Here is an 18,142-nt window from a genome sequence, read left to right on the forward strand (position 1 = left end):
TCTGTATTTATGCTTAGGCTGCACCAGGTTTCCAGTTGACTATCAAAATTTGGGCATGCCGCCCCTACAGATAACCTCTCTCCCAAGCCTAAATCTCAAGGACTCCAGATACAACCAGAAATTCCTGTTACCCTTGACTCACAGAGGAGAAAAAAGAATCCAAACAAGCTGTTGCATTTTAAAAGATTTCTCTAGTTTCTGCTGTTCATTTTTGTAAAGGCATCCAGCACCAACAGCAAGCATTAAGTGTCAAGGATCTCTGTTCTTCAGATTTTTCTGAGTCTAAAAGCTACCCTTTAAAAATTCATAATCAAGTTTCCAGAGAGGGGGAAAAAATGAGTTAGAAGAAGCCAAAAGAATGACCTTATTCCTTTAAAATCCAGCCCATGGACATGCTTATGGAGCTGAGCAGCTGTGCTATTGGCAGAGGGAACTTACTGAAATGAAGCACTCATGGTAATCTCCCTTCCCCCACTCATGCCAGAAGAGCCCCATCCAATTATTGAACAAAAAGGCTTTTTCTTATAAACTTCTCTCCCTTCAACTTCTGTCTCCATCTTGGTTGGGAAGAAATAGCACTAGCGCTGGAATGTACACAGCTCTGCAAATATTCATGAGAAAATCCTCTGACGCCCACACGCTCCCCAGCTGCCCTAGCACATACATGCTTTAGCGAAAGGGATGCACAGAGAAATTCATAGATGTCTATGGTTCTCCAACTTAGGCAAACTGCAAGGCCTCCTCAAAACGGGCAGCAAGATTCAAGAAGGCAGAGTGCTAACTTATCACTTATCCACTGAACCATAAATTGAATTATCAACCCAATAACCACTAACTGATCATTTAAGATGTGCAACACTGGAAATACAGAAATAAATAGAGCTGTGTGTGGTGCAGCATTTGAGAGCTTGCACTTTGGAATCACACAAAGGTTTGAATGCTGGTTCCATCACTTGGTTGGTAACCTTCAAGCAAGCTACTCAACCTATCTGAGCCTGCTCCTGTACCTAAATTGGAGAAAATAATATTTACTGTAAAAAGTGATATACCCCTAACCCCTCTGTGAACTCTCAAATTCCTTCTCACCTTAGTTTCTTCTTCATGTTTGCCCCTCCTCTTGCTCCTCCAAGGTCCCTCTTCAGTTTCAGTAGCTCTTCCACCTTCTTTCCTCTTTCCCCAAAGCCTTCATTCATACTCCAAGTTCAGGAGATACAAAAGAAGTGACAGCCATACCCCTCTCCACCTCACCCTACTTACTTTCCGAAGCAGGAGATCATAGATCACTTGTCTTCATCTTATAATGGGTTGCAGTCCCCAGACAGAAATGCTGCTTCTGTGGCAGCAGTAACTAGCCCCAGCCTGGTCATGTTACAGAACCTATGATAACAGTCACTCAATACCTTCCCACCCCCATGCTACTAAATGGCAATAGTGTAATTTCCTCATCTTGACGAGTACAGAGCCAGGGACAGGCCCAGTCTCAAGAACCAGATCTTTCCTTGGGATTCTGCTAAGCAGCACACTTCCTGCCCTGCAGGAAACTATGTGTTGCAGTTCATGATCCTGTCACTAGAATAAGCAACAGGCATTTCCCTGCAACACCAAGCACAACTCTGGACTGGCCAAAAAGAAAAAAAAAAAATCCTATTAACTACTATTTTTGTCTCTCTAGGCCTTCATCTTTAAAATACGTGCCATGATGGTCTCTAGCATTTCTTCTAACACCAACATTCTGGAATTCTAAAATCAAACTATTTAGGTGCCACATATCCAGATTCAAAAACTCTGCACAAGTTACTCTTCACGTCTCTATAAACAATCCTCTGCAATTTAATCTGAAATCCTCTATTTTCTCCAAATGGCAATGAAGACCAGCTGGTTCTAATGCTCCATAAACTATTAAAATCATCATGTTCTGTACCTGTAGAGCAGTATTATTACCTGTCTTCCCGTCTCTGGAGCAACATTCCTTCATTAAATAATCACATGCAGAATGCACATGAGGTGCACTACACTGACAGTGGCTTTCCTCTTGGTTCCTGCAGCCAGCCCTTTAATCATTTTGGGGTGTGTGGGGTTTTACTCTGAAGCCTCTCCAAGTTCCTAACATCCTCAAGCTGAAGTCCAGAACTGGAGAAAATACTCACCAAAGAACCTGTAACACAAACGCACATGCACGAGCGCACGCACACACACACACACTCCTCCCCACCTTGCCCCTTGGCAGGGCTCTTTGGGGGTAAGCAATAGATGTTCTCTGTGTGTTGTTTGGTGTTCAGTGTATTATGGAGATGAAACAGTGTTAAAACAACAACAAGCATAATCACATTGCTGCTATAATTTCAGTTTTGAATGTGGTGGCTGTGGGGAGGAAATCTCTGCTCACTCACACGATATTTCATCTGGAAAAGCTACAGGTTTTTTAACTATTGTGTTTTAGCCAAATAACATAGCATTTTAAAATAAAGATTCCCAGGAGAATAGAAGCAATTACATCCCACAAGGGCTGGGTAGCTTTTTGTTCCTGACGCACTTTCTGTTGACTCAGTCTACACTTGTTTTGACAGCCACTCACAGTCCTTGGTGGGTAAAGCTGAGCTAATGCTCCTCATGGAAAGTTTTACAAACATACAATCACCCAAACACAAAATGCTTGTGCAGAGGACTCCCGCTCCAACAGATGTTCCTGACCAGGAGGAAGGGAGGGAAGTTAATTTTCCAAGTGGAGCATGCTGATCCCAGAAGGGATCACAACCAGATTCAAAGAAGATTTTCAAATCTGGTTCAGCTCTTAGAAAGAAGCATGGGCCTCACTTCTCTTGTACTGTGATAGTGGTAATCACAACAGGGACCCAAGCCACAGCACCCATGACCTCACATTCCACTTTTAGCTGTCAAGCCCTGGGCTGAACACTTCACATCATTATTTGTTTCCTCTTCACAGTAACTCAAGTTGAAAAGACTAGGACTCAGAGAGGTTAAGTAACTTGTCCCAAAGTAAGCCAGCTGGTAAGTGGCTGTGCCTGAATTCAAATCCAGGTCTAACTTCAAGAGAAGAAGCCGATTAATATAGATTCAAGGCAGATAAAATGCAGGTCAATTTTTAAGAAAAGCCTTGGCTGCAAGTCCAAATGTTAATAAAGACTGAAAACACAATTAGGTCAGTAACGACCTCCCTTAAGAATGGGACACTGGGGACTTCCCTGGTGGTGCAGTGGTTAAGAATCCGCCTGTCGGGCTTCCCTGGTGGCGCAGTGGTTGGGAGTCTGCCTGCCGATGCCTGCCGATGCCTGTGACTTCTTGTCAACATCCATCAAGCAATGCCTTATGATGTTGCTCAAAATCCCCCTAAGGCCCGTGGGGAAAATTTCCCCTCAGATATCTGGATATTCTGAAATCAGTGCTGTTCTTCTGAGGGTGATGACAGTCCTTCCTTCACAAAAGGAGGCACAGTCCTCCAGGGACTTGGTCCCTTACTCTGTGCAATTAGAGTTGGTGTTTCCAAAGCCATGAGGTTTCTTTAGGGCAAGAAGATGATGTAAGTGAGTCTGAATAGATCAGAATGATACATGGTACACACAACAGCAGAGGTGAATATCAAGTATTGATACATCATGCTAAGTAAGCCAGACTCAAAAGGCTACATACTATTTTATTACATTTATACAACATTATGGAACAGACAAAACTGTAGGGAAGAAAACAGATCAGCAGTTGCCAGGGGCTGGGTGGGTAAGAACAGTCTGACTACAAAGGGACATGAAGGAATTTGGGGGATGATGCACTGTTTTATATACTTATTGTAGTGTAAGTTATACAACTGTATGTGTTTGTCCAAACTCACAGAACCGTACACTGTACACTAAATGGTGAATTTTACTGTACCAAAATTATACTTCAATAAGACTGGCCCCTTTCCCCCCACCCGCCAAAATACGATCACAAAGACAGTAGAGAGGATTGCTGTACTTTGGGAGAAGATGAAACAGATGACATCTAAATGCTTCCTTATGCCAAGTCCTATGATTCTATGATAATCTGCCTTTCCTATCCCTGGTGACCTCAGAGCCGTAATGATTAGGGTTAAGACTGGGCTCCAATTTCTGTGTCAAAGTGATGAGTCCCTCCAACCAAATCATGTGGATATGAGTCTTGCCACCATTCTGGGACCTCTGGCCCTTCTCCAGCCTGTGACAGAGATTCCTTTCCTTCCCTCTCGTAACCTGACCAATGAGTGCCTTAGACAATTAGTAAACAAGCCAGAATAAACCTTAGGAGACACTGGTTTTATCTCTCTGCACAGGCTTCCTGTCCAAATGCCATTTGATCTTTCCATTGAACTTCAAATCAGGCAACAGAAAAGGAATCATATTTATGAATTCCCCTCCTCTATGGGCTTCTGGGTTTCCACTAGGTTATTTTTATACACTTAAGCTACATAAATATAAAAAGTGAGCCTCATACCAAAATTATACCTGGGCTTGCTGATATATAGATATAGATATGTAGTTTTGTTTTGTTTACACATACTTCCCAGATTATCTATCAAATGTTACACAGGGCTTCCCTGGTGGCGCAGTGGTTGAGAGTCCACCTGCCGATGCAGGGGACACGGGTTTGTGCCCCAGTCCGGGAAGATCCCACATGCCGCGGAACGGCTGGGCCCGTGAGCCACGGCCGCTGAGCCTGCGCGTCCAGAGCCTGTGCTCTGCAACAGGAGAGGCCACAACAGTGAGAGGCCCGCATATCGCAAAAAAAAAAAAAAAAACCAAAAAATGTTACACTAAATAATGTTTCTTATGTACAGAACAGTCCTAAGTATGCTATGGTCAAGAAGGATGGAAAGAGCCATCAGAATGCTCACACTTTCTGCTAATAGAAAGACCACTGTCTTCGATACCACAAATACTGTCACAACGGCGAACTGCTTTAGGAGTCCCATGCTCTTATTTGAGAGTCACTTCCTTTCCTGGCTCTTCTTGGAGGATCTCAGTGGAACAATACAAACAGCAGTAACCAGATACCTCATACCTGCTTGAGTGCTGGGATAAAAGTCAAGGGCCACAAGATAAGCCTGGACCTGCCAGTGCCCTCATCCTCCAAAGGATGGAGAAGACTTGGTAGGGGCCAGGTAATACCCACACTGCCCCTTTCTGCTGAGCATTTACAGCAAACACACTGTGACTACAAAAGTGGGGTGCTCGGGCTTCCCTGGTGGTGCAGTGGTTGAGAGTCCGCCTGCCGATGCAGGGGACACGGGTTCGTGCCCCGGTCCGGGAAGATCCCACATGCTGCGGAGCAGCTGGGCCCGTGAGCCACAGCCGCTGAGCCTGCACGTCCGGAGCCTGTGCTCCACAACGGGAGAGACCACAACAGTGAGAGGCCCGCGTACCGAAAAAAAAAAAAAAAAAAAAAGTGGGGTGCTCATATTATAATAGAAGGGACCCACTGAAACAACAAATCTCACAGTGGTCTAGGGTCTTGTTTCCACATGTTCCCCTCAAAAGGGATGGATGGGGAATTATACCTCCATGGTTTAGAATTATCCAATCATCTTCAGAAGTCTGTATCAGCAGAAAATCAGTACAGGCAGACCTCGGAGATGTTACAGGTCTGCTTCCAGACCAACACAATAAAGCAAATAATTGCAACAAAGCCAGTCACATGAATTTTTTGGTTTCCAAGTGCATACAAAAGTCATGTCTACACTATACTGCAGTCTACTAAGTGTGCAATAGCATTATGTCTAAAAAACACTGAACATACCTTAATTTGAAAATTCTTTAAGACTAAAAACTGCTAACCATCATCTGAGCCATCAGTGAGTCACAGTGGTGACATCAAAGATCACTGACCGGGGATCATCATAAAAAATATAATAATAATGAAAAAGTGATAAATATTACGAGAATTACCAAAATATGACACAGAGACACGAAGTGAATAAATGTTATGAAAAATGGCACGGATAGACTTGCTTGATGCAGGGTTGCCACAAACCTTCAATTTGTAAAAAATGCAGTATCCATTAAGGCAATAAAGCAAAGTGCAATAAAACGTGGTATGCCTATGCTGTCCTCCAAGTCACTCAGGCTTGATAACATTGTTTCTTTGGCATAATTAGGAAAAGTTTCACAAAAGACTAACATACTTAGCAGAAAACACACTTTGGCTTTTTATTCAAAGATGTATGCACTGACAGGCAATGGTTGTCTAGGGTTCTCCCCCAAATTTTTCCATTTTCAATGTTTTTTCCTAAAGACATATTCCTCTAGTATTCTCTTTCACATGTAAGAAAGAACATCTGAAAGGCCAAATAAATGATTTTTCTAATTTTAGAAAGGACCCTGGCAGCTGCTAGGATGAGGACTATTGTCTGTGGTCACAGACTTGAATCAGGCAAGGCTTGCTGGACGTCATGGGGACTGAATGCATGACCTTTGACAGTGCTCCAACCAGGACAAGGCTGCTGCTTCACAGAAACAGAGAGAAGTCCTGTAGACCCACCTGGCCAGACCTGCTGCCTCAGAAACTTATGGGAGAGCTAATCAGCAGGAAGGGTGACCTACAGCACCAGCCAGTACAGGCTTGGCTCATCCTCTCAATCCTCAGCAGATGAACAGAATTCGCCTCTTACATACATTCCAGGCTGGCAGACTAACTGTCCAGCCCTTTACACTCAGCCTAGGAGCACAAGCCTAAGACTCAAAGAAGATACCAGTCTCTACGACTCATGGGCCCTTCTGCTGCGTACAACACAAGGTCAAGTTTGAGGTGAGCCCATTCACCTACCACAGGAGCAGAACATTGCCTGAACTACCTCGTACCCATCTGAATCAGACGGAGGTCCAAGCCTAAATGGACACTAGTCAATTTCCGTGCCCTCGACAAGCAGTCTTTTCTTATCTCCTTTGCTCTTTCTGCAACTGATGCCTCTCACTACCACTTCCCGGGTCAAAACATCATTAGTTTCTGACCAAACTACCATAAGTAAGAAATAGCCAAGGCCCAGATTCCATGTTAATTTCCCAATAACTATCCAATTATAAAGAGCTGGGGAGAGTGAAGGAAAAATGACATTACCACATCCTGAGATGCATGCTGGGGGTCCTCTGGGTTGACTGACCAGTAGCAGTAATCAAAGCCAAATGCCACAACCTTCTCCCGGGAGTCGCCAAAGCCACTGGGTCGACCGTCCACCTAAAATCAAACATAGGATCCAGTGTCTTCTCTACTATAATATCAGAATCTGGCCAGTAGCACTTGATTCCTCTCTGCTGTAGCTAGAGATACCTGGACTGATCATGAGAATCTTTATCATATCTACCTGAAAAAGAAAAAGTAACCTTTGTCTTCATCTTGTTAGGTACAATGAAGCCCCAGAGAATTAAATGCCTGTCTATCATACTATCACATATCAACCCACATACGAACCAGCCCTATGAGGCATAAGACAGCTTGGGAGAAAAAGCCTTTCCTTCTCTGGGCCTCTTCTTCTTACTGTCATTTCTTCTCTAAGTATTTCTGTAGAAGATACTGGTAGTACATGAGTAATTCAGTCCCTGGGCCTGACAGGCTCTATCAACCTAGGGCAAACACAGAGGTCCTTGGGGTATCCACCCCCAGTGAATGAGAAAGCATGTTGGACAGAAGCGTTAGGACCACTCCAACTGCCCAAGGTAGATGAGGGCAGAGCCAGAGCTTAGAACTGTACTGACCTCTAGGTACTGGGGAGAATGGCATTATTCACAGAAATGCCTATCTTACTATTTAAAATTTAGACTCTGGACAGGGAGAAACAATCCTTTGAACTAGGTACCATAAGCCACAATAGAATGAGGCTGCCAGAATGACTAAGACATTCTTAGTGGATAACTGGCCTCAGTGAAGTAAGCAGTCAGCGAGGTGTGCAGGGGGCAGATTAGAGTTTGATCTTGGCCAGAATTTATTCTTAAGAACCAAAAATATGGGCTCTCAGAACAAAGCAGCTGAAGTGATTAGGCAACAGAGACATAAATAAGAGACAGCAGAGAATGAAAGGTCTTTTGTCCCCGGGGAGCTCCTGTTGAAAGTCTGGCAGGCTTCTCTTTCAGCAGAGAGCTACTGACAAAAGGAAACAGATCACATCAGAGCAGTAACACAAGAGTGGGCATGGCTGGGGGCCCTGGGATCCAGATAACTCTCGTCCTGCAAGTCAGCTTCCTCAGCTCTCAGGAATGCTGAGTACCACCTGCAAGCTGACCACAGCAATAGTCACATGGCCGGCTGCCCCGTCCCTCTCCACTGCTCAAGGGCCATTTGTTCTTTCGAAAGAATCCCTTCCACTTCCGCTGGCCTGGGAAATGGAGGAATGGGATGGAGGAAATTAGCCCTAGGAAGGGGTGAAGGGTAGGGGAGGAAGTTGCCAGTATTTGTCCAATCGTGACTCAAAGATCAGTCAGATCTGTAAAAGAGAATTTGTAGCAAGACTCGGGCTAGTGACCGACTCTCTTCTGAGATCTAAAGTCTCTTACTTCTCCTTCACTACGGCCAAAAGAAGAGTCCTGCATTAGCAGATGCATACTAAAAGCCCTGGTAATGCTTCTAGATGAAGTGATAGCCAATAAGAGACTTGAGCCGAAGTCTAATTGGTGGTCGAGTGAGTTAAATATATGCATGGATTGTCCCCAGCATGATTCCAGTTGGCCACAGCCCCCATAACACTCCTAGTGTTTACTTTCAGAACAACTACTGACCAGTTTCCAAAACAGCTGTACCCCATTTGATAGAACTTGGGCTGCAGCAGCCACATCCCTGGAACTTCTTTCCTGCTGTATTTTTATATTTTCTTTGTGGTTGCTCAAAGCTCTTGCCACAATTCCCCTTACATGCCCTTCCCTCTCCCAATCCCCCTCTCTAAACACATTCACATACCCACCTTCACCCACAGAAGCCCTGTAATAATACTAGCTCCTCAGTGAAAAGAAAAAGGAAAACAATTTCAGGCTTACCTTTAAATTCCTGATTTTTGCCACTTTGCCATCAACTTCCACAATAATTCTTCCCCCTTCTTTGGTCTCCCTAGAAACAAAACACAACCCATATGAGAAGAAATACTGCTTCTTTAAGTTAATCAAGAAAAGAGGCACTTCCTTGGTGGCACAGTGGTTCAGAATCCACCTGCCAATGCAGGGGACACGGGTTTGAGCCCGGGTCTGGGAAGATCCCACATGCCGCAGAGCAACTAAGCCCGTGGGCCACAACTACTGAGCCCGTGGGCCACAACTACTGAAGCCCGTGCGCCTAGGGCCTGTGCTCCGCAACAAGAGAAGCCACTGCAATGAGAAGCCTGCGCACCACGACGAAGAGTAGCCCCCGCTCGCCACAACTAGGGAAAGCCCACACACAGCAACGAAGACCCAATGCAGCCAAAAATAAATAAATAAATTTATTTTTTAAAAAAAAGAAAGAAAAGAGCAGCTGAGAACAGCGCTACTGGGACAAAGTGTTTCCCTACCGCTGTCTCCATAACTGGGGTGTCCGTCTCCATTAATGGCTATCAGCATCATATCAAGCAGTCCCCTAGTTGGCACACTTCCCTGGATTATTAGAATTTGGCTTGGGAACAGTGAAGAGTCACCGTTGTTGGGCACCCTCTATGTGCCAGGCACTGTATTAAGTAGAGTATGTACTATACTTCATCTTATGCAATCCTCTTAACACACCCTCCTGACATAGCTTCCTAACATATCTTCATTTTTTTCAGAATGAAGACCAAGGCTGAGAGAAATTATGTAACTTGTCCAAGGTCACACAGCTAGCAGTGGCAGAGCTGAAATTTCAACCCAGATCTGTCTAACCACAAAGCCATATGACTTAGAAATCGGGCTTGGAAACCATGGAGAATATCCTCCGCTTGGCACACAGCATGGCATCACTTCTCATTTTCTCTGATGTTCTGAGCACAGAAAATAACAAAAAAGGTTTTGGAGTCCTCTCTGTTGAGGCCTGAGAACATGCTTCCCAAATCCTTTCCTTATGTCTTCCTAAATCAGAATGAGAGCCAAGATCCTTAAGGATCTTCCTAAACTTGCAGTTCTGTAGTAACACTGCTAACAACTATCCAACCCCTAAATTCACTTTAAGGGGCTTAATCCATATGATCCATATACCTTAAGGCCAAAACGAATGGAATACACTCCATTCTAGATACGAAATCCTTTTTCACAACATAAAGAACTTTAGCTAAAGTGCTTAAGGTCAGAATGTTAATAGATGAGAGTTAACTCATTGGCACTTTTTCTACTACAAAGAAAGTTATCAATTAAATTACTCCTGGCCTGAGACCTGAAAGTTGAGCAAATATATTCAGTCTCGTTTTTATCTTTCCTCAGGGTTTCCAGGATGTGACCTTGATGATTTGGGGGCTGGGGGATGGCAAGGGGTGCACAGTGAGACAGGGGTCTTTACATTTAAGATTATTTTTTTAAATCTATCAGTGTGTTTGGGATAAAGGCCTGGATAAAAAATTTCCCTCTCCCAGGTGATGACATTTCTGTTACTTAAATTTCCTCAAGGCCCTGATGCTCTTTCTTTCACATTTCATACAAGACAGTACTTAAGGCAGCAGGGATATTCTTTGTCCCCCAGGATCATAAAATTACACCTCCTGCCCCCAGCCCTCAGCTCTCCTAAAGAAAATCTTTCATCTTTGGTGTTAAGATAATTTTTTTTCCTCTCTGCACTTAAAAGTAGGTTTTATTCTCCCTCCACCCACTATAAAATACACAGGTTATAGTAAATTTGCACAATAAAGAAAATAAGGGGAAAAATATGCAATAACGTTTGCAAATCTATTTAATTTTTTAAAGTAAGCCCTTTTTTGAGGGTTTATCTAGGACTTTTTAGCATAAAGCAGCCAAAAGAAAAAAGGGTCTTGAACTTGACCCCTTGACAGAAAGATATGACACTAAAGGTGGGTGAGATGCTGCCCCTCCCCTGCCTGGACCACTGCCACTGGTAATCTAGTGGTTCCAAAATATTCTAAAACAAAATGAGGACAAATTAAAGTTGAGCAGAATAGAAAGAAAGGGCACCAACCTCAACTGGGCAGCGGACTGCACAGAGCTCATAGGAAGTCTACGGGTGTTTCTGGGTCCTGAATTCTACCAACAGGCATTCATTTGTTAGGGTTAAAGATTTTGCACAGGAATAAATCCTCAGTTACACGGTTACTCCTAGGACAGTGTTTCTCAAAGTGTGGTCCACAGGTTACCTTCATCAGAATTATGGGAGAAGGTGGGGCTAGTTAATTGGAACTCCTGTTAACAACTTGCATTATAACAAGCTTCCCAGGTGGACTGTATGTCTCCTATAATTTGAGAATCACTGCCCTAGAGGAGAAAATAACCAAGCCATTTCCACTGATCTATTCATTTGTAAAACTTAAAAAGACAGCTAAGAAGAGGGAGGAATAAAAGCAGCTGTTAAAAATTATATAGCTAGCACTTTACTGGACACTTAAAATGAGCCAGGCTCTGTTCTAAGTATTTTTAATATACCCTTTCATTTGATCTTCACAAAAAAACCCATTAAAGTAGTTACACTATTTCACAGATTTAAAAAGAAGAGCACAGAAAGGGAATACAGTGCATGAAAAGTAACTTTTGCCAGAGCAGTGGCTAGTGTTCCAGAGCCTACAGTATTGGCAAAAGAAAACATGTTTTCTCAATGATGGATGATTTGGGACAAACAAGGGGCAGCATCTTATAATGAGACATGGATTTTCTGATTATGGGAAACAACTGTGAGGTAGAAGGGAGGGCACCAAAGCCATTTCCCATATTATCATTTTACTGATGGTCTATTCTAGTCCTACTGAGCAAACAGGCATCTGAGAAAGAAGTCCAACTTTTCTGTTATCTCAGGAAGGAGCGGCTTGGTCTGGTGAAAGGAACTCGGCTCTTACCTACTTTTAGATCTTAAACAAGACCATTTTCTCATCTGGAAAAATTAAGAATGGAAGCTTGACCTCTAAGATTTCTTTCCAAGTACCACATAAGATCCAATGACTTTGTTAACTGAGTCTGTGCCTCCCAAAGAGTTCCAATATGTGCCTTCAGGTCCCAAACCACATTCTGCCAGCTTTATCTCCTACTACTCATCTCCCTCCACACACCCTCTCCTCAAACAACTGAAACCTTTCTGTTTCCTAACAGCCTAAGTCCTTCGCTCTCAGTGTTCTCACGGAGTGCTCTTTACACCTTCTCCACCTGTCAGCAGACTCTAGCAGCTCTTTTAAAAGTGTTTGGGTTCAAGCACCAACCCTTCTGTGAAGCCTTCCCTGACTTTCCAAACCTATGAGTGGAAAATCAGTAAGAAGGGAAAGAAATTATGCGGCTGGACCCTGGATGCCTCAACAGCTGAGAAGTGCAGGATCAGATTCACGCATGAAGAAATGGGCACTGACTACGTTGCGGGAAGGGGTTAAAACAACTTCCCCTTCTTGCCAGTTCTGCTGTCGAGCACCGAATGAAGCCACCATCTCTCTGAGCCTCCGTTTCCCTCTCATACCTTACAATCTGCTTTCCTCCACATCTTCACAGAGAAACCCATGTGCGCACAGGCACGCACACAATTCTGCCCCATTCCTCACAGGTACTCCAGAGCCACCAAGGAGAGACAGGAGACCGCCCGATCCCTCTCCCCCTTTCCCAGCCCTTCTCGGTGTACCCAGGGAGAAAGGCCCACACCATGCATCAAGAAAGAGAAAAACAAATACCGTATGCTAACACATATATATGGGAAAAAAAAAAAGGTTCTGAAGAACCTAGGGGCAGGACAGGAATAAAGACACAGACGTCGAGAATGGACTTGAGGACACGAGAAGGGGGAAGGGTAAGCTGGGATGAAGTGAGAGAGTGGCATGGACATATATACACTACCAAATGTAAAATAGATAGCTAGTGGGAAGCAGCCGCATAGCACAGGGAGATCAGCTCAGTGCTTTGTGACTACCTAGAGGGGTGGGATAGGGAGGGTGGGAGGGAGGTGCAAGAGGGAGGGGATATGGGGATATATGTATACATATAGCTGATTCACTTTGTTATAAAGCAGAAACTGACACACCATTGTAAAGCAATTATACTCCAAAAAGGATGTTAAAAAAAAAAAAAGACTTGAGCCGCGGTCCCTCAAAACTCCTGCTGGCAGGACTCCAGGGACACAGGGTAGGCCACCCTGAGGCTATCCACTAACCGCTACCCGCCAGGGCACTAATCGAAAACCCAACCCGATCGAGGCTTTGTCCCGCCAGGCTTTTACAGTTTCCGGACGCTGGACCCTTGGGCCACTTTGTGTCTGATTTCTCCGCGCCAGAATCACTGGAGGGAGACGCGAGGACCTCGCCCTCCTCTCAGCTCATTTGACGCCTCAGGCGCCCCCTCCCTCCCAGACTCACCTCTTGCTGAGGGGCCGGACTCTCACGGCCACCCGCACGTTGGCCATCCCTTGGGCCAAGGCTCAAGTCCCGCAGGTCAGCCCAGCTGCAGCATCCCCAACGCCAGCCCCAAGCCGAGCCCCAGCCCAGCCCAGCCCAGCCCCGCCCCGCCTGCCCCACGCGCCTCACGGGACAACCCCGCCCATATGCGGGCGGATGCCCGGCCGCGACTGTGCCTGCCGAACCTCAGCCAATCCTGGACTGGAAGACGCCCGGGCCGCCCAGCCTCGCTCCTCCCACGCGCCTCACGGGACGGCCCCGCCCACGAGGGCGCAGGCTGCCCGACCAGGGCGGTGCCTGCGGAGCCTGGACCAATCCTGTCGGGGGCGGGAGGGCGCAGATCCTGGCTGGTTGGGGCCGGCTCCCGCCTATTGGGAACTAGCTTTTGTTCTCCCACCGTGCGACGGTGGTATAAAGTCGAGTAAGTCCGTTAAGTTTAAGTTAGTTTACCGACAGACTACAAAGACAGTTTACAAAGTAATTTGCTAAATACTTTTATTCGTTGCGTTCGCCTGAGCTGCCAATTCAGTGGTTAAATTTTAGCAGAAATGAAATGGGGAACGCCGATGTTTTTGCAGTTCCCTGCCAAGGGCATCGCCTTTCTTTGAAGAGGCACGGGAGATGAAGGAGTTTAGAGTGCTCGCAGGCGAGCTTCTCTTGATCGTGCTGGAAGCTCATAGCCACCCTGACAGAGTTCGTGATTGTGGCGGGAAGACTATCGGACCGAACTGGTTCATTAATTCAAGAAATAGCTACTTGGGGTGTGCTCAGAGCAGGGAGCCTGAAGAAATGGCTCGTGTGTTTACAACACACCCGACAGGAATCTAGGTTCATTGTGAGAAGGGGCACAAAGCTTGTGGCCTTCCTATGAGCAAATACCCAACACGTGTTCCCCTGCACCTCCACGTGGCTGCTGGGCAGGACCAGTGCGACAGGGCTCAGTATTGGAAGGAAAGCTACGGTATTTAGTGGGGGAGTTTGCCACCTAGAGCCTGTCAGGTCCACGCGTGGGTGGGCCATGAGTAGTCTTACAGACATAAAGGCTTCGAACCTCTCTTTTAAAGGAAAAAAAAATAGATTCCAACTATGTGCCATTCTGGAAAAGGCAAAACTATGGGGACAATAAAAAGATCAATGGTTGCCAGGATTTGGGGGGAGAGGAGAGATGAATACACAGAGTACAGAAGTTTTTATAAGCGGTGAAAATACTTTGTATGACATTATAATGATTTTATGTCACCATACTTTTGTCCAAACCTGTAGAACGTGCAACACTATTCATTTCATTAAAGTGAACCCTAAGATGAACTGGGGACTTTGGTGATTATGATGTGTCAGTGAAATTCATCCTTGGTTTAAAAAAAAAAAAGAACACTCAAGGGTAGACGTTTTTGGCAAAACTTTTGTTTCACTTTTATATATGTATACATATTATATGTGTGTTTGTTGGATTGTGATGTAAAATGTACCTTTTAGATCAAAAAAGTTTGCAGGCCACTGTAGTTAATACTGGCAAATAAAAGCACAAATTAATCTAAAAAAAAAAAAAGCTACTGAGTACTAAGGCCCTGAGGATAGAGTCCCAGCCTTCATGGGAATTAGAATCCACAGGGAAGGGAAGAGAGAATAAACACATGAATATATAATATGTCGAAATGTGCTAAATGCAATTTTTTGGAAAAAGAACGGTGAGGAGATTCAGTAATGATCTCTGTGTGTATGTAGGGGGAAAGGTGCTACTTTGTATAGGATCTTCAGGAAAGGCATCATTGATTAGGTGACATGACTAGGTTTGAATGAACTGTGGGGTGGGGAGTGACTTGCAGGTATTCATTTATGTATTTAACAAATATTTTCTAAGTAATCACCTATTATGACCAGGGACATAGCAGTGAAGAAAACAGGCAAACCTCTGACCTCATGCAGCTTGGTGAGAGAAACTTATAATAAGTAAGACAAATTAAGTAAACTGTATATCAGATTAGCTAAGGAGTGAAAAATAAAGCAGGAAAGGGCATGGGAAGGGAGTAAAGGAGAGTGTTGAAACTGTAGATAATATGCCCAGGGAAGACCTCCTTGAGAATGTGACACTTGAGAAAAATCTGAAGGTTGTAAAAGAGTCATGCTGTTATGTAAAAGGGCAATTTCAGACACAGGGAACAGGCCAATGTAAAGGCCCTGAACTTGGAGAAAGCCTGGAATGTTAGAGGAACAACAGGAAAACCAGTGGAGGTAGCATGGAATGACAGCGGGGGAGAGTCATAGAGGTAGCATGGGACCATGGTAAAGCCTTTGGATTTTATTCTAGGTGAGCTGGAAAGCCATTGGAAAGTGTTAAGGAGAAAAGTAAAATCATATGATGTACATATTTTAAATGATTACTCTGGCCACTGTTTTGAGATTATTCTGAGGTGTGGGGAAGGATGGAAGCCCAAGAGGGATCAGTCAGGAGGCTATTTTAGTATCCCAGGGGCAGTAATAGAGTCACGGTGAGCCTTTGATTTGTATGTCAGGCATGTTCCAATAGTAGTTTACCTATCCAGTCTCCTCTCTCATCTATTTGAAAGGACCCACCCCTAGAGTATTGGGACAGCTGGTTTACAATTCAAATTTGCCTGGAACCCTAGGCTTCTGAATGGCTTCTCTACTCACTGTGCTTTGCAGTGGAAAAAATGGCTGTATTAGGGAAAACAGTATGAAAGTTCCTCAAAAAATTAAAAATAGAGCTACCTATGATCCAGCAATCTCACTTCTGGGTATATATTCAAAGGGAATTAAATCACTATCCCAAAAATATATCTGCATCCCCATGTTCACTGCAGCATTATTTACGATTACCCAAGATGTGGAACAAACAACCTAAGTGTCCATCGACGGATGAATGGAAAATTTGATATATATATATACATCTCAAATTGTATGTGTATATATTTATATATATATATATATACACATACAGTGGAATATTACTCATCCTTTAAAAAAAGAAGGAAGTCCTGCTGTCTATGATAACATAGATGGGCATTATGCTAAGTTGAATAATTCAGACAGAAATATCCTGTATGATCTCACTTGTATAAGTATCTAAAAAAGACAAACTCATAGAAACAGAGAGTAGATTGGTGGTTGCCAGGGCTGGGGTTGGGGAAAGTGAGATGTTGGTCAAAGGGTACAAACTTCCAGATGTAAGATAAATAAGTTCTGGGGATCTAAAGTGCAGCAGGGTGACAATAGTTAACAATGCTGTATTGTACATTCGAAAATTGCCAAGAGAATAAATTTTAAATGTTCTCACCACCACTACCATCACCAAAAAAATGGTAATTATGTGAGGTGAAGGATATAGTAACAAATATTAATGTTTCACAATATATACATGTATGAAATAATCATGTATAATTTAAACTTCCACAGTGTTATATGTTAATTATATCTCAATAAAGCCGGGGGTGGATGGAAAGTATTGCTGCATTAATATATTTCTATCTTGGGAATTCCCTGGCGGTCCAGTGATTAGGACTCCGTGCTTTCACCCTGGTCAGGGAACTAAGCTCCTGCAAGCCACATGGTGCAGCCAAATATATATATATATTTCTATATTCAGGTTGGAGAAGTCAGCATAACAGTATTCTGTATTTTTAGTTATATAACTCTTAAGTATTTCAATATGTGTCTTTGAAAGATGAGGACTACCTTTTTAACATAACCATAATACCATTATCACAACCAAAGACATTAGTTTCTTAACACCATCAAATACTCAGCATTCAAATTTCCCTGATTTTCTCATAAGTTTTTTTAACAGTCTCTTTGTTTGAATCAGGATCCAAATACAGTGTGATTGATATGTCTTTTAATCTTTTATTGAGTAGCTTCCTTGTCCCTCTCCTTTTTCCCCACTGGCATTTATTTGTTTAAGAAACCAGGCAGTTTTCCGGTAAATTTCCCACAGACTCGTTCTGCAAATTAATCCCTATGGTGATATTTAAATGTTTTTCTGTCCTCTGCATTTTCTGTAACTTGGTAGTTCAATCTAGAGCCTTGATCAAGTCAGTCGGCACCTATCTTTCTTTTTGTGTTATTTGCAGTCACTATTGAGCATCCTCTGAGTTAATTAGATAATCACTTCATTAGGAGCTTAAAGGTTCTGGACCCAATTTCCAACGTGGGGCTGGGGGGCGGTCCCCACAACACCAGGCAATTCTCTAACACCAGCTGGGTGTCCTACAATTCAATTCTGACACTATCTACTTAGAGATAGCATCAGATTCCACAGGTTGAGTTCAGTCTCACAAGATTGCTCTCCACTTCTGACCTCAATCGTAAGCCCATGGTTGTTACCTCTTCTTCTGACCCACCGGCTATAGATTAGAGATTCTGACTGTCTCTTTCCTGGGCACAATTAATTTGCTAGAGCAGACTTCAGATCCCAGTCGAAAATCCAGGTTGTTACTTTTATTGATACTTCTGACCTTACTGGCTATAAAATCAGAGGTTCCTACAACCCCCTTCTTGGGTTTGACTTATTTGCTAGAGCAGCTCACAGAACTCAGGAAACCCATTTACTCACAAGATTACCAGCTTGCTACAGAGGCTATTAAAGGATATAAATCCACAGCTAGTTCAAGAGATACATAAGGCAAGCTCCTCAACAAAAGAGCTTCT

At 43.8% G+C, this 18,142-nt stretch overlaps 1 protein-coding gene and 1 non-coding gene across 2 annotated transcripts in view; one reads left to right on the top strand and one right to left on the bottom strand.

Moving 5' to 3' along the window:
- STARD9 (StAR related lipid transfer domain containing 9) overlaps positions 1-13,485 on the bottom strand; it is a 125,964-nt gene extending 112,479 nt beyond the window's left edge. The window contains 4 exon segments of the mRNA XM_089906250.1: positions 7,084-7,200; positions 8,991-9,242; positions 9,877-9,937; positions 13,439-13,485. Of these exon segments, the coding sequence (XP_089762376.1) occupies positions 7,084-7,200; positions 8,991-9,242; positions 9,877-9,937; positions 13,439-13,485 (477 nt within the window).
- Positions 13,486-14,235: 750 nt separating this feature from the next.
- LOC115803494 (small nucleolar RNA SNORA11) lies at positions 14,236-14,365 on the top strand. The gene has a single exon (XR_004024237.1). It is a non-coding gene; the product is annotated as a small nucleolar RNA SNORA11 (small nucleolar RNA).
- The last annotated feature ends 3,777 nt before the right edge of the window (positions 14,366-18,142 follow it).

This window comes from Delphinapterus leucas, chromosome 2, assembly GCF_059928025.1.
Source record: "Delphinapterus leucas isolate spDelLeu-1000000601 "Yukka" chromosome 2, BTC_Dleu_Yukka2, whole genome shotgun sequence".
Classification (NCBI taxonomy): domain Eukaryota; kingdom Metazoa; phylum Chordata; class Mammalia; order Artiodactyla; family Monodontidae; genus Delphinapterus; species Delphinapterus leucas.